The sequence below is a fragment of the Colletotrichum fioriniae genome (assembly GCF_027942845.1).
Source record: "Colletotrichum fioriniae strain IMI 355084 chromosome Unknown scaffold_1, whole genome shotgun sequence".
Classification (NCBI taxonomy): domain Eukaryota; kingdom Fungi; phylum Ascomycota; class Sordariomycetes; order Glomerellales; family Glomerellaceae; genus Colletotrichum; species Colletotrichum fioriniae.
The window spans coordinates 4,838,453-4,866,372 of record NW_027076837.1 but is presented as its reverse complement, the minus strand read 5'-3'; the positions used below and the strand labels follow the sequence as shown (position 1 = coordinate 4,866,372).

The following is a 27,920-nucleotide window of genomic DNA, read 5'->3' as shown; positions in this document are numbered from 1 at the left end:
GCAACAGATCCGTCAGGCCGTGTCGGCTCTCCAGTTGCGGTTGGATGGGCAGGTCGATCGACCGTATCCAGCAATGCTCCCCGTTTTTCTCTCTTTTCTTCGTTCTGGGCTTCGGGGTGTACGCTGTGTCCTTTGCACGATTCGCACGCGGTTGGGACCGGTTCGCCAGTGCAGCCGTCATCTAAACATTTGCGATTCCTGGACGATTAAGCTCATCGCCAAGTCCAAATGTTTGTCTTGACTGGCCGGGGAGAGCTGGCGCAATTGACTTTTGCCCAACTTTTGGCTCTGAGCTTCCCGCTTGTCGGGGCATGCAGTGGAAGGCTGGAAAGTATGTTTTCTAAGGTTCACGGCGTCGAACCGAAAGTCTGATGGACTGGGCCAGCTACCGCTCCAAGCACCCGCCGTGGTTTGGGGGATGGGTGGCTGGACGGTTGAGCTTCACCACCATGCGTGCATGCCACCATGGCTTGAAAGGGGAACAAAGAATGCGTGTCTGTTGTCAGAGAAATGCTGATCGGCCGCGGTTCGCAGCAGGATCCGCGTCATGTTTCGTCGAAGCAGAAAGGAATCAAACGGCGCCGGCACAATCCCTGAATCGGGAAGCGTCACTGTCAGTTGGGGGTGTCTAGGTCCCTAGGATGCATGGACTCAAGAAATGATTTGTTGCAGGGTAACAGTCCATTGAACAGCGGACTCTTTTCAGCCAGCCTTCAGTCCGTTTTAGGACCGTTATGTCGCAGGCACTGCAGGGTACCAAGGCAGTTGTCCAGCCAGAGAGGATAATGGCTTGAAAGCAACGCTTCCCGTCCTTTGTCGCCGTCGATCTCAGCTGATTGGAACATGGGATTGGCTCTCTGGCTTCTTAGTGATCCAGGGGCCTCCGCGACCGTTGAGGATGCTGGGAGTGATTGTATACTGTCGTACGGATACCTTGCTGTGTAGGAGCAACAAGGGGCGGTTGCTGAAGATCTGAGCCTCCCCAGGGCGGCAACCATATTTCGGATCGCGGCAAATGCGTAACGATGCTTTGAAAACACCAACTGTTTGCGGCCTCTAGGACCAGCCGCCCAAGGAGAAAGTGTGGCCAAGTGCGCAGCTATTTGGCCACTTTGGTGGAGGCGACGGTGCAAACTGGGTCGTCCGGTTGGGAGTGACGACGCGTAAGGCGGCCCGTTTTTCTCGTGGTGCAAAAAATAGCAACTCTTCTGTCGTATGCATCTTGATTTCTGGCAGACAGAGGGTTTCATTCGGGAGTAATACTGCGCAGGCGGTGGGTGGCAGGAAACAGTGGTACCAGAACAGGCTGTGCTCGTGTATGAGCGGGTACACTGTACGAAGAATGCGAAGTTTTCAGTGGCAACCACACAAACCCAAATCAGGACTTGGGAAAGATGCTGCACCCGCAAGGCAATACCATCCAGCTCGTGATGATTGCGCTGTACATAGCGGACGAAACAAGGTGTCCCAGAGTACAGTGCACAGTAGAGCGGGTTCAGAAGGCCCGATGACGATGGCGATGCAGGCGGCTGAACCAGCGTCACGGGTTTGGTGGCAGAGGCGGCGACTCGATGCGAATTGGTGATGGGGCCATCCGGTTTCTGCAGAGGGGTTCTTTTCCTGCCTTCCATCCGTAGCTGGTGTAGCGGTCCGGAAACTACTCCGTGGGAGACGCCATATGCTTCTTGATATTGACCAAAGAAAAGATACCCATATTATCATTGTCTGGCGGCTGACCGAGGTCGGAAACGGCTGGTCTGGGATTGAGGCGAATCGACGATGATCAGCAGCGTGGTATATACCTACATACGTAGTAGATTGGGTAGCGAGTAGAGTTGTCCGAGCTGTGCAACACCATCCACCGAATGGAGAAAATCCACGGGCCAAGTTGCCAAGTCATTGTCTGCTGTATCCGTACCCATATTGAACCGACAGCACGTTTGATCCTTAGGGCCTCGACCGTCAAATCTGTCACTATCCGAAAATGGACCGCGTTCGGCCGGCCCTTGGGAACCCTCGGGAAGGGTTTGCGATGATGCCATGAGCAGTCTAATTCAGAAAGACCCGATTGGGAGCCGAGCTGCGATATGAATTGGAACGGAGACTAGGATTCGCGATTCGGGTATCCGTACGGATAGACTCGACCTGGAAGGGGTTGGCCTGGCTGGCTTCGCAGCAGCAAATTGATGAAATTTGGACGGTTTGCAGATGGGGTGGGGGGAGGGAAAATAATTAAGATTGGGGTCGCTCGGCACATGGGAAGGCGAGAGATTGCAGGTGGCTCGCGGGTACGGGAGCGGTACTTGGCGATGCGCTGTCATTTCGGTGGACTCGGAAGGTAGAATCTGGGTTCCTTGGCTTGTCGCCTTCCCAGATCATCTTTGGTGGATGGTCTCTTCCCAAGTTTTTTTTCTGGTTCCCACTGGAAAGAAAGGAAGGCAGGAGGGAGGGAGGGTGCAGAACAGACAATCACTATCTTCACGCCCCTCCAAAACAAAGCAGGAACCCCTGAGGACCTGAGGAAAAGGGACAGACAGAAGGTGCCATCTCGACCAATCATGGCGGTGCTCATTATGATTTTCTACTTCCATCGTTGCATTTGGAGCGTGCAACCGCGGACCTTCCAATCGCGTGCTATTGCCTCGAGCACGTTTACAGACTTGGCAGAGCGGCGAGATTGAGCATGTGTATCCGTAGATGGCGATTGAATCTGGTGGTCTGTGAGAGATGGAAGGCATGGTTCACATGATTCAGGATCCTCTCGTCCCCCAGTATGGTGAACTCTGATAGACTGATACGGGTGAACATTTCGTCATTGCTTTTCGTTTTTTTTATTTTTATTTTTATCTCACCTTACCTTATTTCCTCGCACTCAACCTGCATTTAGCACTCATTTCGCCTTTTCCTCCGCTCATGCAGGGCACGCTCAAACACTGTCCTACGAGCCCACTGTCTAATAAGGCCGATACTCAACTGCCACTCACATAGGTAAGGTACCTTACACGCCAGTGGGAGGGAGGGAAAGTCAACAATCATGCAGATGGCCTTAATAATGAACGCCCACCGCTTGCGAATTCGCCCAAATCCGCCCTAGCCTCTTGGTGCTGTCTGCAATCTGGACACTAATTAGCGCCCATCCACAGGCGACTCGGCGGTGAATCCCAGCGGAGAGGGACGGTGGGCCGGCGTTTTCTCTCAGCTTGGAGCTTGTGGCTTGCAGCTGGCGCCGGGCTCGATACGCAAGTCAGGAACAGGAGCCCGTTAATAGCGCCGTCTTGACGGGAATGTCAACTGGAAGTCAAAGAGCAGATCGGCCGACCTCTTCCAAGCTCTTCCTAAGCTTTAGCACGCTCTTTGGCGCCTTCTGCCACGTAACCGCGCTCGAGGGCCGAAAATATTTGATGTATGTTTCGTGCCATTCTTTGGCGTTGACAAGGTGACTGTCCGTCGACAAAGTGTCGAATGTGTGTTGATAGCTGACGTCGTCGCCCACGTTCTCTGCCAGGTTTTCGAGCACAGAGCTCAGTGATAGTAAGGATCAGTATCATCATCATGAGCAGCAGCAGCAGTGCCGTCTTATCCACGATAGCGCCTCCGCATACAGCGCCCAGCGTTCTCGGCACGGTTGACAGGTCCGCCAGATGCCGTGCCCAGCAGATGGGATTGTTGGGTCCTTGCCGTCTTGGTGCCGCAACGTCGTCGACAAGATGCATATTCTAGCAAATAGATCCGTGGTCTCGCCAGACTGCTAGCTGGATATGGCGAGCGATAACGCAGAGCACACAGGCGACTGGATACTGAGATGGAACTACTAGAGGCAGGCCGCAGGATACCTTACTGCGAAGAGCAACACACCGGGGAGGCTGTGAAGGCACGTACTGGACATCCCGGCACGCACCCCACCCTTGGCCCCCACTTCCATCTATCTGCACACCCATCCATTCTTATGGTGCCCCCCCTCGTCTGCGTTGCCGGTCCTGGCCAGTCAAATTTTCTGATTCTTTCCCCGTCCCTGGTCGCGCGGGCTGGACCTCTCCCACCTCCCCATGTCTTTCCAGTTGTCGACCCATGAGCCGTGATCCATCAATTTTCAACTTCCCCTTCTTTCTCACAGTGCCGCCCGCACCCAACTCGCAGCTCGCTCACTGTCACTGTCACTGTCACTGTCACTGTCACTGTCACTGATACTGAAACTCACAGTATCTTATGTGCTTAGGGCTTGTTTTCGGTGGCTTCTTAGGCTCTCCCTATCTATCCATCCCGCTACGAACGATGCGAAACCCTGGAAGACTGGCGGACATGATTGAGGCCAGTCTCGGGGGCAAGATAAGATGAGATGAAATGATGAGGACACCCGCTTTGTGCCATGGGGAGAAGCAACGACTGCAGCAAGCAACATCAGACCGGACTCATGTTGCTTCTGCGTGTTCCATGCTGCCGCGTGTACGTGTGCACCCGAAGAAAAAAAAAAAAAAAAAAAGGGAGACGGAGACACTGGAGTCTGTAGACCAGATCACGCGGTTTCTGTCTCGAGCAGCAAGCACCTTTCGTTCTGATTCAATCAATCAGCCTCAAGTTCAACACTCGTTTCGTGGAATCGAGAGAAAGCTCGACTCGGTCCCCCATCCGCACTCGTCAACCTCCAACTCGGTTGCAAATTCCCATGCAAGACGCAGCAGCTAGCTGCAGGTCCCGTTTCCGCGCCAAGGTACCGTCCCAGGTTCCCCTGCACCTTGCCTTTGGCCCTGCCGCCCTCTGCTCAGCGATGCGATGGTTCCTCTCAGTCTGTGACTACTGGCTGTCACTGCAGCACGCAGAATCTCTCTCTCTTTTTTCGCCTCACAGTCCCTCCTATTCCTGTCCTTTCCCCCCTATCATATGGGCTCGTCTAGCAGCAGGAGCATGGTGGTTTTGTTACAGAGTCTGTGTACGGATACTCCGTAGGTTCTCCGTAAGGTAGTGCAGGTCGGCACTGGCAGCCGGTGGCGGTGGCGGCGATGACACTGGCAGCGGCTCGTTATCCGTTGTTGTCGTCAACCGGCGCTTGGGAAATTGTGGCTGAGACGGCTCAAGTATTCAATGTCGGTTTGTTGACTTTCCGTCCTTGTTCATCCGAGGCAGGAGACAGTTGAAGCGCCCGTCCCCTATTCCCCATCTTGTTCTTCTCCTGATTCCCATGTTCGCGCACACACTCCGTACGGATGCACACACACACACACACACACGCACACACATTGTTTGGACGGGATTTCACCGTATCATAAGGTACCTTACCATTACCGTAAATCCTGTACGGATAGGAAACCGTCCATCGCTTCTATGTGTGGAAGCGATGGGCGGCAAGGCCACAATCGTCTTTCTTCAGCATGGCAGGCTACCCCTGTACGCCCAATTTAATTCCAATCAACTATCCCACCCGCGTTCCCACGTCCTCTCCCAAGTGTGTCGATTCATCAATCCAAGGCCCCGGCCGCACCAACCAAACCTGGCCCGTCTGCTTCTTCTTTCTCTACCCGTCCCTACACAGTATTAATTCCCGTACCTGACAGAGAACCTGTATCTATTTTCCCCTTGGAAGTGGGCGAATGATTACATGTTTCTCTTCCATAGCTCCCTACAGAAACAGACTGCCCTTTCTGCTTCCTTCTTCTTTTCCCTCGTCCCTCTCAGTGTATTTCCAGTCTGCCAGTATCCACCTTTTCCCTTTCCACACTTCATATCCGTACGAAATACTGCTACACAGTCTCTCTCCCCCCCAAAGTACCCTCGAGGATCGCGCACCTTGGTTCATCCACACGCCCCCTGCTCTTTTCTCTGGCTCCATCACTCTCTCTTCCTCTCCCATTCGAGTTCCCACACCCCCTGACAGCCTACCCTAGGAACTTCCCACCACCCCCAGTCCGTCACTCTACGCCGTACCGGAGTCTCCTCTTCTACGCTGCTATCCACGAATACGTCTTCGAGGTCCTTGCCAACTGGGACCTGTCTTTCTCCTAATTGCCCTAGCCTGGCCTCCCGTTCACATCGGCGCGCTATTCGTACGCCTTTACTTCCCCTACGCAGCACTACCAATCCGCCAAGACCCTCTTTTCCTTCTTCCAGGCCTCTTCTACCTCTTCTTCCCTCATTTCCCACCCTTCCCCTCCTACTCCTTTCCTCCTTCTTCGTCTCTCCAGCTCACGACGAAATCTGGATCGCCAGTCTGTCTGTCTGCGTCTTCGTTTCCTAGCGGCAGAGATTCCGATCCCGCTCCTGACTATCAATCTCACTCGTCGTTGTCGTCGCCAACATCTTCCCGATCACTTGCCGGTCCTATGATCGTGTCACTCGCTCAGCAACAATAACAGCACCGCTAGTTACTATCTTTAGTATCTACGTTTACGTCTTTCCTATGCGGTTCTCGCCTTGACGCCTTTTCCGACTGTTTTGACACCTCTTGGCCCGTGGAGCTATATCGTCCGAACTACCGCTGCCGCCACTATTCTCTCTCCTTGATCCAGAGTATAGCTTGGCCGACATCTCTTGGCTGCTCTCACCAGCGATTGTGTATACCTCACCTTCCCCCGCCTCTCAAGGACGACACCCACTCACAACCGTCAAGCTGGACGAAAAACAATTAGAAGCTTTTATTCGGACAATGGGAGCTAAGCTGCCCAATCCGCATCGCGTCTGCAGCATGCGTAATCCACTCACGAGAACGCTGCTTTTTGCAGTCGTCGTCCTCATCGTCATGGCCCTGACCCTCAGGAACGATGCCATTGACGTTCGCGGCCGTATTATGAAGACGGGCGCCGGTGTCAAGTCATCAATCACGCATCAGCAGCCCCTAGACCCCGTCAAGTCGCACGGTTCCTCGTCGCTTTCCGAAAAGATCCCCGCCGAGCCCGCTCCCTCCTCGAGCCACGTCATGAACTGCGATATCAACACCGACCACATCAAGACCCTCAAGGACAAGTATGGCCTTTCCGAGAAGATTCACTACTTCAAGCGCTACGTCAGATTTAGCCGCAAGCCCATTCAGCGCAAGGGCTACACTGTTCTGGATCAGGAGTTCCTTCCCAAGAAGTTCAAGACTGTCGACATTACAAAATCGTACGCTCCCGAGGAGTGCCACGAGCCCCTGGATGTCCCTGTCACACAGTCCTCTTACCCTTCCACTGTGAACGCCTCCGACTTCATGTTCGCTGTTTCTACTACCTACAAGCGGTTCAACGACCCCAAGACAAGCCCGATCAAGGAATGGGCTCACTGGCTTACCGACAGCAACGGAAAGTCCAACGGCGGCAAGCTTCTGCTGTTGCTCCTCGATGCTAGCGACGCTGAACTGAAGGACGCTAGCGACAGGCTCAAGAGAGTTGGTATCGACGCCGACGTCGCTCACTCTGACCCCTCTATGGAGATGGCTGTTCGCTACCTCACCCTGGTGCCTTATCTGTACAACCACCCCGAGAGGAAGACAAGAAAGTGGCTCGTCACTTGCGATGACGATACCTTCTTCCCTAGCATGCACGGTCTTATTGACAAGTTTGCTACCTTTGACCACCTCGACCCTCTTTACATCGGAACCCTTTCCGAGGACGTCAACGCCATTCACCGCCACGGCTCCCAGGCTTTCGGCGGTGCTGGTGTCTTCCTCAGCGTTCCTCTCGCTGCTGCCATCAACCAGCTCTACGAGTCTTGCAAGACGGAGACCAAGATCAAGGAGGCCAACTCAGGCTGGGGTCCTCAGGGCGATATCCTTCTCCGCAAGTGCATCTACGAAAATACCGAAGTTCGTCTGACCAACATTTGGGAGCTTTGGCAATTAGACTTGTACGGCGACCCAGCCGGCTTCTACGAGTCTGGCATCAAGCCCTTGAGCTTGCACCACTACAAGGGTGGCGGTTGGCATTACGCCAAGCCCCTCCAGTCTGCCAAGGTCGGACACGCTTGCGGCGAGGATTGCGCTTACCAGCGTTTCATTACTGCTGACGACTTCATCATTGCCAACGGTTTCAGCGTTGCCCATTACCCCCAGGGCATCGACTTCAACCTGGATCAGATGGAACGCACCTTCACTCCTGCTCCGGATGACATTGGCTGGAACTTGGACTACATGTTCGGCCCCCAGCGCAGATCTTTGCACAAGACCGGTCGCAAGATTGCCTGGGAACTGCAAGAGGCCCACGTACAGGAGGATGGATCCGTGCTTCAAGTCTACACTCGCCGGAAGGACGACGAGCGGTGGGTTGAGGAGGATGGCGAGCCGATGAGCAAGATTGACGGTGTCATTGAGCTTGTCTGGATCCCTTCAACATGAAGTGCCCTCGGAACTGCCGAGCACGACGATACGATACGACCAGAGGCACTCCCAATAACCTCTCGCCTCATGACATGATGGGTTCGGATGATTCTGGCATTACAAAAAGCTCAAGGATGGACTCAAGCCCATTCACAGCTGACTTCACGCATTTGTTCAACCCAGGACATCCCGGCCTGTTCCCAATAGCTGGCTGCCCTTTGGCCGAAATGGCACGGGCCCGTTTCGATTCAGACGGCAGCAAAAATTCAATCTGGCCGACAAAGAACGGCAGGTTGCATTGCCCAGGGCACCTACCTACGTTACGACAACACCCCTGGACAGGATCATAATTATAATCCGCTGACCGTGATACCCTCATTCCATCACCACAACACTCTTCTTCGATTCGACTCGCATCTCGACTTCGGCATACAGCTCGTATTGAGCTTCGGCGTTTGAGTATGATACGGGGCATTTTTTCTACATTGACAGCATGCTGGCAAACGCTTACCCTCTTTCTTTTCTTTTCTATCACTGCGGCATTGCATTGCACATAGATGGATTGCGTCGACGGATCGCGCAATCGGCACATAGACCTGTGACAGGCCGGACGTTTGGAGTCATGATAAGGACGTTGGGTGTCCTTTTTGGAGGTCAACCACCTGATATGGTTTGATTTTGGTGCAAGGAAAGGCAGTCATCGGCGCCTATGTAGAGTTTTAGAACAAGTGTATACCAATGCTACGAAACATCCAACAGTTCAAAACTTGATTCTACAACCTTCCTTGATGCGAATCTGTGCCTTTTATTTGGATCGCCATCGGCTTAGAGATGCTCTAGATGGGACGAACTGCCCAGTTCAAGCCTGCAATATCAGGCCTCAATCCGTAACGGTCGTCAGGCACCAAACTGATCTGTCTCAGCCACGCCCCCACCCCCACCCGAGGCAGGCTCGCGCCACAATGCACTCGTGCCCCGCCAACGTCAGTTCCAGCGTTGCTTCCTTTCCATGCTTCGAGCAATGAAGTCATGAGGCTTGTGACATACCGTACTTAGCTCGAGGTTCTACAACGACGTCCCCTCAGCCCCAAGAGGCACTCTTTAATCATGGCGACGTGAGTATTGCTTTCATACACAACAGTGTCTCTGCTAACCTTCTCGTCATGGCTAGCATTTCGAATATTCTGTCGTTGCCATTTCGCAAGTCCACACAGCTCTCGCTCTCGTCGACGATACGGCAGTACATCAACACCAAGTATGACCAACACCCGGACATGTTTCGTCAGGACCTCGAGGTCATCGACGCCCTACGACGAGATGCGGTCAACGTAAGGGAACCGCACCCCAGCGGGGTGAAGAAGCTGCAGGCCTATGCGGGACAGCTCGTGTGGATCGGGGGCAAGTTCCCGATCGACGTACGTCTACCATTTACCACCCACCCAAGAGAGAGATTGTAAGGTCGCTGACGCAGCTTACGAACAGATCGGGGCCGAGTTTACGTGGTACCCAGCATTAGGATACAACACCGAACGACCGATGGTGCGAAACAACCTCAAATACGAACTCATGAACATTCTCTACAACCTGGCCTCCGTCTACTCCCAGCTTGCGGTCGCGCAATCAAGATCCGGTACGGAAGGTCTCAAGACGGCCGCGGGTTACTTTGCTTCGGCGTCTGGGGTATTAGAACATATGCTGAAGGAAGTCCTGCCCGAACTGCGCATGTCTGACCCGCCCGAGGATATGGATGCCCACACCCTCGAGTCTCTGTCTCAACTGCTTCTGGCACAGTCGCAAGAGTGCTTCTGGCAAAAAGCAGTTATGGACGGGTACAAGGATGCCATCATCGCTCGATTGGCCGCTCGCGTGTCCGATCTGTACAACTCGGCAGGGGAGGCTGCGATGAAGAGCGAGGCGATCAGCTCTGCTTGGATTCACCACATGAGCGCAAAGCACCACCACTTTGCTGGTGCCGCGCAATACCGGGCCGCATGCGATTGTCTCGAGAAGAGGAAATATGGCGAGGAGGTTGCACGCTTGCAAGACGCTGTGAGCTGCGTGAACGAGGGCTTGAAGGAGAGTCGGGGCGGTTACCTTAATAAGGCGGTGCTCGAGGATCTCAATGGTCTCAAACGAAAGGTCGAAGAAGATCTTAAGAGGGCAGAGAAGGACAACGACGTGATCTATCTTCGTAAGTACCGAATCTGATAAGTAGGGGACGCAAGGCTGATTCGAGAAGAACCTGTACCGCCAAAGTCAGAGCTCAAAATTCTCGACAGAGCGAATATGGCGGTCGCCAGAGTGCCTCCGCAAGTAGCCAATCCGTTTGACTACGTAGGGGACCAGGCCGAGTTCGGTCCGGCACTCTTCACCAAACTAGTTCCGTTCTCTGTTCACGCTGCCATCACTATCTACGAGCAACTGCGCGATCGCATAGTCAACGAGAACATCATTGGCCAGATGGAAACACAGACAGAAAAGCTTCATGCCATGCTCAGCTCCATCAACCTACCCGGTTCGTTGCAGGCACTTGAGAAACCGCTGGGCCTGCCTCACAGCTTAGTCCACCACGCGGAGGAAATACGGCAGGCAGATGCTATAGGAAGGATTCAACGGGCCTTCTCGGATATCGATAAGCTAAGGACTGCCGATATCGCCATCTTCAACGAAGGTAAAGCAATACTGGCGGCCGAAGAGGAGGAGGACAACCGAATGAGACGGAAGTACGGCACAGACAGGTGGTCAAGACCGGAAAGTCGCAGCGATCCCCAGGGAGGCCAGTTCTGGGCTCAAGTAGCCGAGATTGAAGGCTACTTTGCTAGCAGTACCAGCAGTGACGCGGTGGTCCGAGAGAAGTACAAGGAGGTACAGGACTTGCTCGAAATGCTCTCTGGATCCGACCGAGCCATCATGGACTATGTACCTTCATCCAGACGCATGGACATCCCAGAGCACCTGAAGCCGGTAATAGGTAGGCTTCGAGGGGCTTACAACGATGTCCTGCGACTCGAGTCCAAAAGGAGAAAGAAGGCGGAGGCGCTGCGGGAGAAAGCTAGGACGGACGATATCAAGCCGGATATCCTAAAAGAAGCCGCACGACTCGAGAGAACATACCCGACAACAGCTATTGTCCCGGCCCACTTTGAGGACTTTTTCGAGAAGCGCCTTGACAAGCTTTACGACTCTGAAATCGAAGCGGTGGCCAAGGAAGAAGACGAACAAGAGCGCCTCATGACTGAGGTGCAGAGAGTCAACCGAGAGTTTGAGAGTCAAAAGAAGAACATGTCGAGCGGTAGTCGCGAGCGGGAGCAGGCACTTCAGAAGCTTGACAATGCCTACTACAAGTACAAGGAGATTGTCAACAACGTGGACGTCGGTCGCAAGTTCTACAATGACTTGAGCAAGGTCGTCGGCCAGAACTTCCGCGATCCTGTCAAGGCTTGGGCTGCAGAGCGGCGGATGGACGCCAAGAGTCTCGAGGAGTAAGATCGTCGCCTCTGCATATCAACCCACGGTGCTAACTAGTTCATAGGGAGGTCAGCATGCCGCCGCTCAATTCACTGAATTTGAACCGATCCCCGGTCCACTCCCCGACCGGCTCAAACTATGACCCGCGGCCCCAATCCTACTTTAGCGCCAGCGTCGTCCCCGGTACAACAGCGCAGCAGCAGCAGCCACCGTCGCGGCACGAGGTCCACTCTCCCGCAGAGGCACATATTCAGTCATGGGCTGGGTCGACTGTCGAGCCCCAACACCCGAGACCCGCGGCCGCAATGTCGAACATGTGGCAGCCAGATATGGGCATCAAGTTCGGGGCTCAACCAGGCGCACCGGCACCTCCCGGGGGACCATCGCAAGGCCAGGGCACGGCGAGCCAGCCGCCGCAAGGAGGCACCTGGAACCCGTCTTCTGGGATCAAGTTCGGTTAGGATACGGATCGATTCCCACCACCTTCAAAGAGGGGACTGTGAATGGGAGATGGACGGGCCAGTGTGAGGAAGGCTTCCATTTGGTCGGCTTTGAACGAGTAGTTTGGCGTTGATGGGTTTGTGCCGTCTTGCTAGATATACCATAGCTCCGTCGCAAAGCACGCTTTTTTGTTTTTTTTTAATAAAAAAATAAGAACACGTTCATGGTTCGTTCATGTACACCGAAGCACACTGAAGCACAGTCGAAGTACTCGACCCATGTTGAATCACGAGAGGTGTGGGTGGAATTGATGTTGTGATAAAAAGCGGGATGTCCCAAGGGCATGGGAGGCTTATGATGTTAGATTCCTCTAGAACAGAATAGGAGGTAAGGAAGGTTCGGCGCTATTTTTAGTCTCCTGGCTTTTTGGAATGTTTCCTCCATTTTTGCGCCTCTTGTCTCTTTTCGTATTTCGGCCGATAGAAATTTGGGGAAAAGAAGTTTTTGGGGGCCGCATGACAATTCCAACCCGGAGTTGACCGCCGGGTTTACAAATTATAGAACAGAAGAAGGAAAAACATAAAATAAAAAAAAGATAAACTTCTTTTTTGAACCACTTGACTCGGTGTCGATATGAAATTAGTAAGTGCAAGCGACATTTTCCCGAATGGGAGTGTTATTTCTCGAATCAGGGCAGTTTGTGACGCTGCTGAGTCAGTATCTGCCGAGGATGGGAATTTCGGACGTAGTCCGCGATAGCCGCTGAAGAGTCTGCAGTTTGCATATGCAGTTACTGGTTGAAGAGCAACTACCTTATGTATGATGGTCTATGGAAGAAGAAGAAGGTGACAATCTCGAGAGTGTGTGTGAGACTGTAAATGTTGGGCATCATGTTGTCGTGGCAATTGTGAGAGTTTTTTTCTGTTTACTTAAGCTTGAGGAGGGAGGGCGTGAGCGGCAATGCGGCAGGCAATCGGGCGATGAACCGAAGGTGGGAAAGTCGAAATTCGATCCTGATAGCCAACAGAGATCGGATCGGCCGAACACTGGGTTAGTGAGGTATTGACAAGGGGAGACAAACGTCCGGCCGAGTGATTCCATTGGTCTCTTCTCTGCCTGTGGACGCGTTTCATAGGCCGCTCTAGAACGTGAAGGAAGACCCCCAAGAAAGGAGTGACGGGGTGGATCTTGTTGAATTTGGCCCAGTTAGGTCCCATCGACAGAGAGAGAGGATAGGATGGATATGATGTCAGACTCTCTTTGGTTGGAAAGAGAGCCTCGCCCACCTACTAAGGTACTCTGGTGTGTGTACCACAACAAATGGATATGTTTTTTTTTCCCCCGGTATCCATTTGCGGTACCTGTCTTTTTGGGGGGCGAACATCTTCCAATCTTTCCTTTTTTTTTTCCCTGCCCTTTTCGCTCCTCCACTCCTTGTTATGTGAGGTTCCCGCCAGCCGAACAGTTTACCGCCCTGCCGCCACCGCCGCCACCAGAAGAGAGAAAGTAAGAAGAAAAAGGAAAAGCGCAACACCCGGAATGGTTTAGGTGCCACTTCACTTCGTCCGCCTTTCCGCATTCCTTCGTGCCCCTCCCCCTTCTCCAAATGCACCCCGTGGCCACGCGAGGTCCACGAGCGTAGTAGTTTGTCGCTCCCCGCCGGACTGTCACTCCGAAAGTCCCCTCTTGACAGAAAAAAAAACCAACCTAAGCAACAAAGCCTCGGGAGGAAAAAGGGAGAGAGAAAAAGACGCAGAACGAATCTGAGGAGAGAGACATAGAGTGAGGCCAGGGTAGACGAGAGCCGCCAATACCGCCGCTCTCCCCCCTGCTTGCTACCCCTCGACATCAGAGCACGGCTACGCTCCTCTCACTCTCACTCTCAATCTCACTCTCAGTCTCAGTCTCACACCCACCCACTAACGCTCATCCTCATCCTCATTCTCGCTCTCACCTCTCACTCGCTTTCCTTCTAATTCCCTCGCCAAAGCCGGCTCAAACCTTACACACCCCCACAGAGAATCGCACCCACCACCCCTGTGCGGTGTGCTTGCTGCTGTGCGCGCGCATCCGCGTGCGTTTTCTTCCCACAATCCAATGTCCGAGGCCCAGCGCGAGCGGGAGGTCCAGCGATATCTCCAGAGCTGGCAGGTCGCCCAAGGTTCCTCCTTCAACGTCGCCCTCAATGTCGACAGCATCGCCGCCCCGGACTTACATGGCAACGGCTACAAGCCAAAGGCCTCGGCCGACAAGGCTCTCACGGCTTTTGCCCAGCTCGCCGTCCTGAAGCTTAACGTCAAGCGGGCCATGGTGTCGCTGATCGATACCACCACCCAGACAATTCTTGCCGAGGGTACCCGTACCATTCAGCTCGGAGACTTTGAGCATCTGCAAGATTCGAATAGCAGCGGCTTGAACGACGACGATGACCAGGCAAGCAGTGATAATGAACTGTGGCGTACGTAGGCCTCTCCATTTGGGAAAAACCACACCACTCAGTCCCGGCTGCGGCTGTGGCTGCGGTTGCGGCCTGCCTCTAGAGCTATCCGCCGTCGCTGCATGTCGAAAGCCTTTTTCACACACATTCTCGGCTTCATGCTCAAATCCTATTTCCAGTGTGCATTGTCAGGCTCAGACACACGGGAAGAAGGGGGCCGGTTCATCTTGGGTGGTCCTATGCTGACAGTTTGTGATCTTATAGTCGGCGCTACCATTCTCTCTCGTCCCGATGCTGTTTGCGAACACTCAATGGTGAACACTTGCACAGGTTTAGACCACAAGGGCCGCCCGTATACGGCAACCGGACTCATTGTCAATGACTGCCGCCTCGACCCTCGATTTGCGCAACGTCCCTACGTGGTCTCGGAACCCGGCGTTCGCTTCTACGCTGGCGTGCCCATCATCTCACGCAGCGGCCACAAGATTGGCTCCTTTGCCGTCTCCGATGAACGACCACACAATGGACTCACAGCGGAGGAGATCCGGTTCATGCAGGGCGTCGCGCAAACGGCCATGGAACATTTGGAGTGGGCACGGGATCGCGTCGACAGATTTAAGGGCGAGCGGATAGTGCGAGGACTGGCCACGTTTATCGAAGGATGTTCCACCATGAACGAAGACGCAAATCCTGTAAAGGACGACATACCGAGGAGCCCCTCGACGGTGCGACCACCGGATATGCCGCTCATCTCGACCCGACGGCCGATGCCGAGATCGAATTCGTACTTTCGCAACGCCGAAGCTATCGTCCGGTCTCGAGAATCCTCTTCGTCTCGTCCGCAAAGCGATACTACGGAAACGGAACCTCCGGGGCCCAGCACCGAGAACCCGCCATCGCCCAAGAAGGCATACCAGCCGAGGGTAGACGGCCTATCGAAACTCTTCACCCGCGCAGCAGAGGTCCTTCGGCACTCGACGCTGGCTGACGGCGTAGCCTTCTTCGGAGCCACGGCAACGACTGCTACGCCCGGCAGCCAGTCGAGGTCGGGCAGAAATCAGTCCTCGGACGAAGAGGACGTTACACGACCCGCCACGTCAGGCTCTGGGCTGGACAGCTCCGACTCTGACACCTCGCCCTCCTCCAGACCGTGCAAGATTCTAAGCTTCTCCGTGGCTGACGAGCGCGCGCGTGCCCGCATCGAGCAGGGCCCGGCGCTTTCACTCGGCATTCTCGAAAAGTACTTTTCCATGTTCCCCATGGGCAAGACATTTTCCTTCACCGAAGCCGGACTAGGGGTGTCTTCCGGTGACGATAGTGCCAGCGATAGGGAGACGATGGGTGTCGACGGCGCAACTCGGCCCGACAAATCCGAAGGCAGACGGCGAAAAGTCAAGATGGTTCACGAAGAACTCCTCAAGAAGATACCCGGAGCCAAGACAGTGGTGTTCGTGCCCCTATTCGACTACGGCGAAGACAGGTTAGCCGGCGGCTGTTTCCTCTGGACCTCCGTCACCGGCCGCATGATGAATCTCGATCAGGACCTCTCGTACCTCCGCGCGTTCAGCAACAGTATCATGACCCAAGTTGGCCGCATCAACAGCCAAAAGAACGAGGCTGCCAAGACGACCTTTATCGCGAGCATGAGCCACGAACTCCGTAGTCCCCTCCACGGCATCCTCGGATCCGCCGAGCTTCTCCAAGATACCAGCACAGACGCGTACCAATCGGGCCTCATAAGCTCCATTGCCACCTGCGGAAAGACGCTACTCGACACACTCAACCACGTCCTCGACTACAGCAAGATCAACAGGCTCGGACGGGCGCAGATGAGACGGCGCGCCAAGCAGAACCAGAATAGGCCGGCCGCCATCACGTCAGACTCGCTCGAAAGCTTGAGCATGTCCTCCGTGGTGGACCTCGCTGTTCTCGTGGAGGAAGTCGTCGACGCCATCGCCGCGGGCCACGCCTTCAAGAAGCTCGTCGGCGCGGGCTCCCTAGATGGACCCAAGCCCAGCATCAGTGTCAAGGAGACAAATAATGTGAGGTCGGTAGGCAATTTCCAAGCGCCGGGGGCCAAGGGTCCTGTATCAATATTGCTAGACGTCGACCCGAAGATACCCTGGTTGGTGAAAGCGCAGCCTGGCGCCCTCCGGCGGATTATCATGAACTTGTTTGGGAACGCCTTGAAGTACACGACGCAAGGCTACGTTCTTGTTTCTTTGACCGGCCAGACGAGATCTGAGGGAACAAAGATTGACGCTATGATACGCGTGGCGGACTCTGGCAAGGGCATGTCTGAGGAGTTCCAACAAACCCGACTGTTCCTCCCCTTCAGCCAGGAGGATTCATTCCAGCCCGGCACGGGCCTGGGTCTCAGCATCGTCAAGCAGATTGTCGACTCGTTGCGAGGAAGCCTCGAGGTCAGGTCCGAGCAGGACAGAGGCACCGAGTTCGATGTTCACCTCAGTTTCACGTCCGCATCCGACGACACGGAGGGGCCCCGCGAGCCGGATGAGGTGATGCGCAGCACCGTCAACGAGACAAAGGGGATGAAGATCGTCCTCCTCGAGGAGGAGCGTACCCCCGACGCTCCGCCTATGACGAAACACGCGGCGAAGCTGAACCAGATCCTCGCGGAGACGTGCTCCGATTGGTTCAAGATGGAGGTCATCAAGGAGAGCCCCAGCGATCCGCCAGGTGCCGATATGTACCTCTACTCCGAGCCTCCCTCGGTAGAGGTGCTGGAGAAGCGCTTCAAGGAGAATTCACGGAGGTCGCCTAGCCAGAGGAAGGCGCCCTTCATCATTGTGTGCCCGACGGCAGAAGAGGCGGTTAACATTCTTCAGGATCACAGCAAGCTGTTATTGGACTTTTCAGAAATCGTCGAGGTGATACCGCAACCGTAAGTAGACAACTCCTGTGATGAATACCTTCGTTTCTGTACCCCAAGGCTAACTCAGAATTGCAGATGCGGCCCACGAAAACTAGCCAAGGTCTTTAGCCACTGCCTCAAGCGGGTAGAAGAGCTGGAGAAAAGTCAGGCAATGACACGCAACTCATCCGGGCTGCCGGCTCCGGTACCGCTCGCCCCTGACGGCACCACCCCTGGCAACAACGAAATTCGCCAAGTCGAACGGGTCGGCACCCCGCTCCACCAGCAAGCCAGACCAGAGCAACTCGAACCCGCCATAGGCGTGCAACCCCTCATCAAGCCCCTGGGCGCAATGGCTCTCTCCCCGGCTCTGAACGGCGGCCAGCCCGTCCTCGTGGAACAGAAGCACGTGACGCTGCACGTCCTCCTCGTAGACGATAACCAGATCAACCTCAAGCTGCTCGTCATGTTTATGAAGAAGTGCGGCTTCACGTACGAGCAGGCCGAGAACGGGCAGGAGGCACTCGACCGGTTTATCGAGGCGTCGAGCTCGTCTATCGAGGCGAGCGCTAGTAAACGGCGGAAGTTCGATTTCGTGCTCATGGATATCAGCATGCCCATCATGAACGGGTTCGAAGCGACCAAGAGGATACGCGAGTACGAACGGGAACACAGGTTGCAGGCGACAACGGTGGTGGCGCTAACGGGGCTGGCGAGCGCGGATGCGAGGAGGGATGCCGAGACGTCTGGGTTTGACGTGTTTTTGCCCAAGCCGGTGCGTTTTGCCGAGTTGCAGAAACTTCTTACGGCGTCGTGATGGTTACGTCTCGGACGTGGCGTGTAGTGACTGCTCGAGGCGGTCCTCAATATTCGTCACGGACTTTTCCCCCCCTTTTCCTTTCACCCCCAAGCATAATACACAAAAGACGTTTCCTAGGAAAATAGACTAGGTCGTCTTTAACGTCAACTATGTTCTTAGACTTTGACGGGAATATCACGAGTTTTCCTCAAGTCTTTTGACGGTTACGTGGTTTATAATTACGATATAAAAAGACAAATACCATGTTTATGTTTCTTCATCACCTTTTTTCTGTGTGATATTCCCCCTTTTGGTTGAAAGACAAAACCTGATGACCTAGGCTTTCTGCCTTTGTGATTTCAAGACGAAGCTTGCTCCGCCACCGTCCCAAAGCCTGGTGCTCGCTCCTCTTTCTGGACAAGATTACTCATCTTGCGAGAGAATAGGAGCCGCCGCAGGATCGTACGAGGTTCCGAAACCCTTGGCCAGCATGGCACACGCGTCGTGGACGAGTTTCCTGCTGATTTGGTGTACACTAAAAGGTAGAAAAGTCAGCTTATCAGTCCACATCCAAGCAAACAACTCAACGAGCAAACCAAAGTAAAAAAAAAAAAGAAACTTTTCAAAAACATACCCAGCAAGCACAAGCACAGAGTGCGTCGCCCCCTCATACACTTCCGTCTCAACCTCCACCCCATTCTCCTTCAGCAACTCCGCATACGCCAACCCCTCCGTCGTCAATAAGTCCACACCCGCAACAGCAAGCCACGTCTTGGGACTCTTGGCCAGAAGCTCGCGCGGAGCGAAACACGGCGAGGCCTGCCACTGCTTCTTGTCGAGGTCGCCGCGGGAGAAGTAGAGGTCTTGGTACCAGCCCATGCGGGTGGGTGTTAGCCAGGGGACGTGGCGGGTGGCGGACCAGCCTGTGGACGCGGTGGCGGTTGAGTCGATAACGGGGCAGATTAGGAGTTGGGAGATGGGCGGTGGGTGAAGGGGGCGAGGGAGAGGGTGAGGTTCATTGTTAGGATTGCGGCTAGGTTGCCGCCTCTGCTTTGTGTGTTAGTGGGAGGGGTTCCGTGGGTTCTGGACAAAATAAGGGGGGAATAAGGGAAGGGGATAACAAACGCTGAGAGACCGCCGATGGTGACGAGGGACGTGTTGATGCCTAGACGGGAGGCGTTGGAGGGCTCGTAGAGCCATCTCAGGCCTGTGAGGCAGTCGTCGACGGCGGCTGGGTAGACGTGTTCCGGGGCGTGGCGGTAGTTTATCGTGACGACGACGCACTTTACATCTATTTTTTTTTTGGTACTCTTATCAACGCTCACGCTCACTTACAGTCACATTCCCATATTCCAATAATCTTCATCTCCTTTTGTAGGCGGCAGGACAAGTGCGCAAAAGGAATGGGAGGGATGAAGAAAAGAGAGTCGAGAAAACCATTAACGTACATTTACAAACATGCGTCAAGAAGCCGTTCTCGCTATCCAACCCACCATTCACCCACCCGCCGCCGTGAAGCCAGACCAAGCACGGCCACCCGGCCTCCTCCGACGGCGCCTGACCCTCGGGCACGAAGACGCGCACGTGGATGTCGCCGCCGATGTCCTCGTCCCATTGCTTGCCGACGGGTGAGAGCTTCTGCGTCGTGTGCGCGAGCGGGTTGGGCGCGGATCGCGAGGCCGGGTCCCAGGGTCGGGCTTCGGAGGGTTCCATGTACTGGATGATGGAATCGTGGAGGGCGACGTATTCCGGGTCCAGCTTGGCGCGGACGGAGGGGTGGATTGGTTGATGGATTGTTCTTGGTGAGTCCGCCATTGTGGTTAGATAAGAAATACCTATTGGTCTGGTTTGAATGAGTTTTTGTATCTGAGTAAGTACACCTCGTGTGGGGTGGGACTTTTGTCAAGAGTGGTCTTGGGCTTTCACGTTGGGAAGGAAGTTGAGAAGAGAAAATGAGTGAAGTTGAAGATGACTGACGTGATTGGTGAAGTGGAGTTCTTCGAGGTTGAAAATGAGGCTTTTTAGAAAGTTTGTGGTGGACGGACCCCTATCCCACACATCCCGCAGCTCGAGATTTGCCCGTTCTCGGCAATCTTCGTTGAAATACGTATGGGGCGTCCCGCTCGCACCGGTACTTGATCGGACGGGTAGAGGGACCCGCTGATCCATGATTGAGTCAAGATTTAGTGTATTCGAGCCGACGCCCAGGTGACCAGACACGCTAATTTCCACGGTCACGATGATAAGGTGAGAGACGCATGGGAAAAGTGGATGGTGAGCTATCTTTGCTAATGTCCTAATATCAGGTATGTATAGGTGATTGTCGTGTAGTAAGAAGAGTTGATTTGCTACCTCTCTAAGACTAAGCTCATTTTCGGCACTGGGAGTACCACTTTATCTCAACCTGGGTTCCTAGGTCGGTGAGGGGATGATAATCTGCTCGGCGCATCCTCACTACCTCTACCTTGCCTCTACCACTGTTGCTATCAGTATTACTATTCTTTTCTAGCTTTTTCTCTACATACGTATTCTCAAGAAAATACTTATATCGCCGAAATGACGCCATTAACTGCGGGCAGCAATCAACGCCTGAACCTGACATACTATGACACCTTGAAAAGAGAGCGAGGACAACAAAATCTATAAAAGAATAAAGAGAGTTGATTTTGGCCGACGAGTTATCTCGTTACTCGCTTGTTGCTCTGTCCATGACAGACTGGACTCATCATTGATGAAAACTGAATCAAATTGGATTTCCGACCGCATGGGCTGAACAAGGCATGAATAACGGGGAAAACATCGAGGAATTAGAACAGAATGATGATGTGCTACTGCTAAGTCTTTCCTTAGATCGCTTCGATTATACACATGATTGGTATTACTTTTTTTTGGCTTTCGAGCAATCATGAGCACTAGGCTAAGCCTGGTAAATCGCAGGACAGTACCTTGACTTATATGCAAATGGAAAACTTCTGGCCGGCTGCTGCAAATCATATGAACTCTCGGCTTCCCAGCCATCATTAGTAGATTGAGAGTAACATACGACTTCTTCCATGGAACCAGGAGGAAAGATCATCGTGAGCTTCCGAAAGCGCGGAAAAGTGCTTGGCCTTGTGAACGGAAAAGTCCAGGTGCGGTAGGCTTGGCAAAATGGCGATGCTGATGCTGCATGATAGATTCAGTATGAATCGGCGTCACCGCCTTCTCACAATGGAGAAAACGCCAAGAACTGGGGACAGGCCATCCGGCTTAACGGTCGCCGAAGCAATCGAATCGTATGAATTCTCACTTTCAATTGCCAGATCCCATTTGCCAGATACATCACCAGTCGTCCCTCTGATTGGTGTATAAACTCATCGGCAATTTGGAGAACACGAGTGCCGAGTTTCCAAAGAAACAACGACATCTTGCATGCAACATGAACAACTGGGAAGGAGCCGATAGGGAATATTCGACATATTCCCGGCTGACTACTACCGATCCGGTACACGGAGTGTCGTGGGGGCGGGACTCTTTGTAAGACAGTCGCGTATAAGAGCAGCTTGCAAATAGAGACTGGAGATTCTGCCGAGAGTGAAGCCTCTTGCCGTTGAGCTATAGAAACCGACGGCAACTGAATATCATCTGAGCTTGCTATGAAATTCAGTTCATCCCAAGCTGAACTACCTCCATGTTTTGTACGGGGTTTCCCTGGGGTGAAATTAAGCATAAGAGCAAACTATTTGGCTTCCCCGCTCCAGCCGGTCTCTTCTCCCGACCTTCCCCGCAAACTTCACCGTGAACTAAGATCTTGCCTTGGCCCCGCAGTCTTAGAAAGACCTGCTTTTCCGTCAGGCCCCGGAGCTTCAAACCAACTCCATTGTGTGGTCCCTGGCTTGACATCATGCCTCGCTCTCCTATGTTGATCAGATGCCAAGAGTGGCTTCCCCCATACCAACCTCTTACTCTTTGCTCATATGAACGCATCGGATAAGCAAAGCTGCAGATGGAATGGTACCGAAGACGACTCAGTCAAATTGACCAGCTCTTGGCCGATCTTGGAAGGAGTCAGAATGAGGGGAACCTTGAAGATGGCAGAACTTCACGAGATCTTTTAAGCTTAGTGGTGCTCCCAATAGGAGGCAAGCTTTTTTATAAATAGTCAACATTAGGGGATTCCATGATGGAAGACTACGCTCGTCGGCTTGTTCTTCGTCTTCCAAGCCGTTGGCACGTTGGCAACATCAAACATCTAGCCGGGCAGCAGTCAAGTAGTCGTCAACATGAAGATCACCTCCCTCGCAGCCACCGCGCTGGCCAGCGTCGCCCTCTCATCCGCAGCAATCTCCCTCCCCAATGGCTGGTTCGCGATCGCGCCCGATGAAAAGCTGAAACCCGGCAAACTCGACGGCGAGCCCCGGTACCTAACATGGATGGCCGACTCCCAAATCAAGCACGGTGTAGAGCCGACCTACGCCTACACAATCTCAGCCTTCTACTCGGGCGTCCTACGCGCCTACGAGAGGACCGGCGACAAGCGGTACTATGACTACGTCAAGCACGCCACAGACATCCTCCTCTACCCGTCTCAAGACGGCGAGATCCTCCTTTACAACAACAGCAACTCCATCGACGACATCCGCTTCGGCCACACCTTTCTCGACATCTACAACGCTACCGGCGACGAAATCTACAAGACCGCGGCGCAGACCCTCCGTCACCAGATCGATCGCACAGGCCGTTCCCCGGACGGTGGCTTCTACCACCGCTACCCCGTCTACATGGACCAGATGTGGCTCGACGGCATCTACATGCTCGACGTCTTCTACGCCCGCTGGACCGCCGAGTTCGAGCCGGATAACACCACCGCGTGGGACGATATCGCGTTGCAATTCGACCTCATCACCGCGGGTACGATCCTCGGTAACGCGACGAACGGCCTGCCACTGCACGGCTTCGACTGGAGCAAGAAGGCCATCTGGGCCGACCCGGAGACGGGCGCCTCGCCTAATGTCTGGGGCCGTGCTGTCGGGTGGTATGTCATGGCTCTCGTCGACACTCTTGAGCTCTTCCCTCTGGACCATCCGGCCCGCGAGCGTCTGGTTGGGTATCTGCAGCACGTCTCGGACGCCGTTGTTGCTGCGCAGGATGAGAAGACAAAGGGATGGTGGCTCGTCATGACGCCCGGTACGGAGGGCCAGTGGGGAAACTACATTGAGAGCTCTGGGTCCGCCATGTTTGTGTATGGGCTTCTCAAGAGTCTTCGTCTGGGCTACATCGAAGGCGACAACTATCTCAAGTCTGCGCTTAGCGGGTACAAGTTGATGACGGACACGTTTTCCGACACGCGCAAGAGCGATAATGCTCTCGTCTGGGGATGGACTGTGCAGACGGGTAGCTTAAGCTCCAACGGCACGTTTGAGGTATGTGAAAGTAACATTCCATGATATTGTCACATTGATTGGCCATCGATTCTAATCCTTCTTTCTAGTACTATGCTAGCATGCCCCTGTTTGAGAACGACCTCAAGGGTGTTGCCCCCTTCCTTTTTTCCAGTTATGAGTACGAATTGTACCTAGAACAGGAGAAGTAAAAGCCGTGTGCTGAAGAATGGAATTGATCTTGCCTTAAGTACATGTATACATGTAGAGAACGGAGTTTAGTATGCTGGCGCAAGGGAGCAACAGAACAAGAAGTTTCTGTACGATAAGCGGTTACTTTGAACCATTCTTGTCGACTCGCTCCTCTCGTCGACGCAGGAGGCCTCTCTGAAATGATCGCAAGACAGCACCCACCCTCTGGCGTCCCTTTCTGAGAATGCCGATGATGTTCGGCTTACGGGGCGAATATTCGGCCTGCTCCTCCTCCTAGGCAGTAGAGGATTGAATCTCATCAACCGTGTTGTCGTTCTTGGCCGTATTCTCTTTTGCATCTTCATTGGGGCTCAAAGCTTCATCTTCAACTTGTTGCGAATCTTGGTGAGCATGGGAAGGTTTGTCGGCAGCCGTCGAAGGTGTTTTATGGAACCGTGGACTCGACGGTGATTTGGCCCTCTTCTTCAGCAGAATCCATGTGTGAGATCTAGAAGCGATCATCTCGTCGAAGTCGTCGTGTTCGTTGTCGCCTTCATCACCGCCGTTGTCATTGTCAAACATGTAGGCTCTCGGGTCCACAGCAGCAGCTAGCGAGAATGCTGTATACAGGTTCGCCCGCAGATCCAAGAGATCACAGTCAGGCAAGTCCTCCTCATTGTAGGCGAAGATTCGGACGATCTCTCCGCCGATCACGGGATGAGCGGTCTTGATATTAAAGACCCCAAAGTTCATGGGATTGAAGTCCTCGAAGTGCTGGCGGGGATCAGTGTCGAAAAGAATGGTCTCTTGCATGCCCGGAAACTCCGTCTTCTGAAGCCAATGGAAGATCAACGTCAAAACCCATACACCCTTCACTTGAGGTTCTTCAGTTGGGTCTTCTGCCGGAAATGAGACAAACATGTGAACTGGTCGACCCATCGGTTTGAGCATGAACTCTCCAGTGTACCAATGATCGTCCATCGATCGGTCCATGCAGATCATGTTGCGACGAGTGTCGATGATGTTTTCGTCGCAAGATTCCGACGTAAGTTTCTTCAGAAGCGCGGTAATGGTATCGTCTGAGTACCATGATCTCATTCCTTCCAGTTGCTTGATCATATGGGTTCTCAATCTCAATAGGTCACGTGGAACGATGCGGACCACGTCACTGTCGAAACTTCGCTCTGTGATGATGCAGCGTTTGCAGTCGCGTATGCGTGCCTTTTGGGGAACGAACGTCAATTCTGCCTTGTTCCTTCTACCATTACCCATTGAGGAGCAGCTGGTACTTACAAATTCGAATTCGAACATGTCATCCAACGGCCGAGCTGGGTACAACTGCCTGGTAGGCTCTTTTGCATACCCGTGTATTACTGAGCAACGAATTAGTAAACTCATATCAGAACAGACTGGGGCGTACCATACGTGAGCGAAGAAGCATTGGCGTTGCCATGACCCATGCCGGAAAGTCAGTCAGTAGAAGCCTCTTTGCCTTTGCACTGGTCAAATTGTCCAGGTCACGTCGAACCTCTGCCAGCCTCTCCAAGTCCATGGTCATCAACGTGGACCAGAACGAAGCCTTGTCCAGGTGGAGCTCCTTCATCAAGGCATCCGTATGGAACTGTCTACACAGTTGATTGATTTGTTGAACCAATGGGATCTTTTGATCGAGGTCCTTGAGGTAGTCGCTGTTCGGGAGCCGTTTTGGGCACGATGTCAGACGTCGATGGAGTTGTTCAAGATCAAGCATGGAGGGCTTGCTGTTTGATATCAGTAATCTATTTAGCAAATCCATGAAAATCAGCGTAATATTTACCTGGGGCCTTCGCGGCTCAAGAAAGCATCCTGCAATCGTTGCATCTCGTGTAGGACGGTCAAACTGTCGGGATCGGAACTGCTGTCGAGTATCAATCACCTGTCAAGCGGAGTAGTATCAAGATTGTTACGATGTACCTTTCGGAGTCTTTCGGAGTGAGGCGCTTCTCCATAAGTCGGAGGAACACGGGCTTCATGGCAACGGCCACGGGGTTGGGGCCTGAAATGGTATTACCAGGTATCGGCCTATGCACGTGGCTTCGGAGAAAACGTGCGATGGAAACGTCGTCCATCGAATCGAAGTCCATCGAAGCGGCGTCCATCATGTGTCAAGAAGAGAAAGTGAAGCTGGGCAAGTACTTAAGACCGACTCTTCTGAGGTGAGAACTGTTGCGAGACGAAGCCTGAAGGCGGAGGAGGGGAAGATAAAAGGTGATACGGATCCTCAGGTGGGTGGCGGGAGGTAGGTAAGTTAATTGGGTTGGTGGGCGGGAAGAAAATTCCGCGAGCGTTGAAATGGAAGTGAGGAGAGCGCAAGGGAATGTCTGCCTTGGAAGGCACCACCTAAATTTCGTTTGTTCTTGCTCCTTCCCTGCAGGCTGCTGCTTTTCACTTTCTCATTTATGCCTCTATTAGACTATCGCTATCACTATCTCTGCTACTTTTAATGTCCTCTTCGGCTGGATTTTCTTGTATATGTCCCACAAAACACACGTAGAAAGGTCAAACACAAACATGCTGATAATGGCAGCTATGATAGCAATGAGCTTTGTTGAGCTTAAATGGTATTTAACGTGTGCTGCCTAGTTGATTGACTGTTTGAGCCAAAGTCTCAATAAAGAAGGGGCTGGATGACATCTATAAGCTTTCACACACACTATTGAGTCGAGGACAGCCGCCCACAAAGTGCTAAGAAGGGAAGTCAAAGGAAGAAATTCCAAGAAGTGACAATGTGGCCTGGGCTAAGACCTGTCTCTCTCTTTCACCTGGCATTGCTTTTTGTCTCGGTATTTGATAGAACACAGCTGGCCTGGGCCAAGGCGCCTTTCTAATGCTTTGTGCCCACCTCCCCTGGCTCAAATGCAATTTCTACTCTACAATCAAGCCGGCCCGCCATGAGTGTAAAATAAGTAAGGACGTTTGAGTCCTTGGTCTTTTATGGGGCTTGATCATGAGCACGCAGAGAAAAATCGCAAGAACGTCATGAGGAACTCTGATATTGCCCAGCATCTCACTGATTATAAATTGTGGTTCACCAAGTATCGACGGCCAACCCACAGATACCGATGCATACTTATATATAACATCAATGTATACAATTTATTATAAGATCTAGATGCGCCTCTTCTTGTTGGCGTTGTTGTTGTTTCTGTTTCTTCCGTTCCTCCCAGTGCCAGTGTTGCCAGTATTGCCAGTATTGCCGGTGTTGCCATTATTGTTGTTGGTTGCGCCGCCAGCACTAGCACCGCTCACACGCTCGCATCTCTCACCACCATCGCCGTTGCCGCAACGGAGGGGCAGCAAGCAGCAGCCATCGGGGTCTGCGAATTGCTCCAGGCCGTTCGCGCCCTTGCCGAGGGATTGGCAGTCAGGTCCATCTGGGAAACCGCATCTTGATTCAAATTCCTGATTAGAAGGCAAGTTCATCTCAGAGGGAAAACACAACCGGTCTGAACTTACCCATTTTGAGCGAGGACACCGGCGGAGAAGAGGGTGAAGATGACGGCTGAGAAACGCATTGTCGAAGTGTTGTGATTGAAAATGGTTTAATCGAAGATTTCTGCGCAGCAGATTGAAGATCGTAATTATAAAATGTAAGTAGGTAAGAAGCACAAGGCGAATGCAGTCGAGTTGAGATGGTTTGAATTGAGACACAAGCCATAAAGCGAGCAACTTCTATCTAGATTTATAGTACTTGAGTTGATCCTATTACTCATCAGCTCAGCTATGATCTGCAAAAGTCTCAGCTCCTAAACATCTTGGCTGAAGTCCTCTGCTGTTTTGCCAGGTAGTATCGCTTACTCCGAAAGGAGTACTCCGTTCTGGATAATACGGGGTAGTAAGCCCATCCACAGGGCAGGCCCACTCGCGGAGTCCCTGCGAAACTCGGCTCTAAAACCAAGCTTAATGGACCTCGGATCTTGATTCACGGGGTGTGTCAGGATTGAGCAGAGCCAAGCCAGGTACATGGTTTTAAGCTTCAACATTCGGTTCGTCACGGAAAGAGAAACCGAGAAAATCTTGGAGATCGC

At 53.2% G+C, this 27,920-nt stretch overlaps 7 protein-coding genes across 7 annotated transcripts; 4 read left to right on the top strand and 3 right to left on the bottom strand.

Annotated features, from left to right (window-relative positions):
• Positions 1–6,676: 6,676 nt before the first annotated feature.
• On the top strand, positions 6,677–8,299 carry N0V96_001224 (uncharacterized protein; the record flags this gene model as incomplete). The annotated part of the gene is made up of 1 exon (XM_065756172.1): positions 6,677–8,299. One exon carries the CDS (start codon positions 6,677–6,679, stop codon positions 8,297–8,299), a length of 1,623 nt encoding a protein of 540 aa, XP_065615412.1.
• A 1,089-nt stretch (positions 8,300–9,388) lies between these two features.
• Positions 9,389–12,210, top strand: RIM20 (pH-response regulator protein palA/rim20; the record flags this gene model as incomplete). The annotated part of the gene is made up of 5 exons (XM_065756171.1): positions 9,389–9,396; positions 9,453–9,696; positions 9,764–10,472; positions 10,521–11,763; positions 11,814–12,210. 5 exons carry the CDS (start codon positions 9,389–9,391, stop codon positions 12,208–12,210), a joined length of 2,601 nt encoding a protein of 866 aa, XP_065615411.1.
• Positions 12,211–14,287: 2,077 nt separating this feature from the next.
• Positions 14,288–18,319, top strand: N0V96_001222 (uncharacterized protein; the record flags this gene model as incomplete). Its single annotated transcript, XM_065756170.1, has 3 exons — positions 14,288–14,648; positions 14,892–17,532; positions 17,599–18,319. The coding sequence occupies 3 exons, from the start codon at positions 14,288–14,290 to the stop codon at positions 18,317–18,319; spliced, it is 3,723 nt and encodes a 1,240-aa protein (XP_065615410.1).
• Positions 18,320–18,724: 405 nt separating this feature from the next.
• Positions 18,725–20,116, bottom strand: N0V96_001221 (uncharacterized protein; the record flags this gene model as incomplete). The annotated part of the gene is made up of 4 exons (XM_065756169.1): positions 18,725–18,836; positions 18,975–19,224; positions 19,437–19,592; positions 19,795–20,116. 4 exons carry the CDS (start codon positions 20,114–20,116, stop codon positions 18,725–18,727), a joined length of 840 nt encoding a protein of 279 aa, XP_065615409.1.
• A 2,447-nt stretch (positions 20,117–22,563) lies between these two features.
• On the top strand, positions 22,564–23,873 carry N0V96_001220 (uncharacterized protein; the record flags this gene model as incomplete). The annotated part of the gene is made up of 2 exons (XM_053196798.2): positions 22,564–23,703; positions 23,772–23,873. The coding sequence occupies 2 exons, from the start codon at positions 22,564–22,566 to the stop codon at positions 23,871–23,873; spliced, it is 1,242 nt and encodes a 413-aa protein (XP_053045725.2).
• Positions 23,874–24,147: 274 nt separating this feature from the next.
• On the bottom strand, positions 24,148–25,991 carry N0V96_001219 (uncharacterized protein; the record flags this gene model as incomplete). Its single annotated transcript, XM_065756168.1, has 4 exons — positions 24,148–25,074; positions 25,274–25,613; positions 25,670–25,747; positions 25,807–25,991. The coding sequence occupies 4 exons, from the start codon at positions 25,989–25,991 to the stop codon at positions 24,148–24,150; spliced, it is 1,530 nt and encodes a 509-aa protein (XP_065615408.1).
• A 1,009-nt stretch (positions 25,992–27,000) lies between these two features.
• Positions 27,001–27,407, bottom strand: N0V96_001218 (uncharacterized protein; the record flags this gene model as incomplete). Its single annotated transcript, XM_053196800.2, has 2 exons — positions 27,001–27,280; positions 27,349–27,407. The coding sequence occupies 2 exons, from the start codon at positions 27,405–27,407 to the stop codon at positions 27,001–27,003; spliced, it is 339 nt and encodes a 112-aa protein (XP_053045727.2).
• Positions 27,408–27,920: the final 513 nt, after the last annotated feature.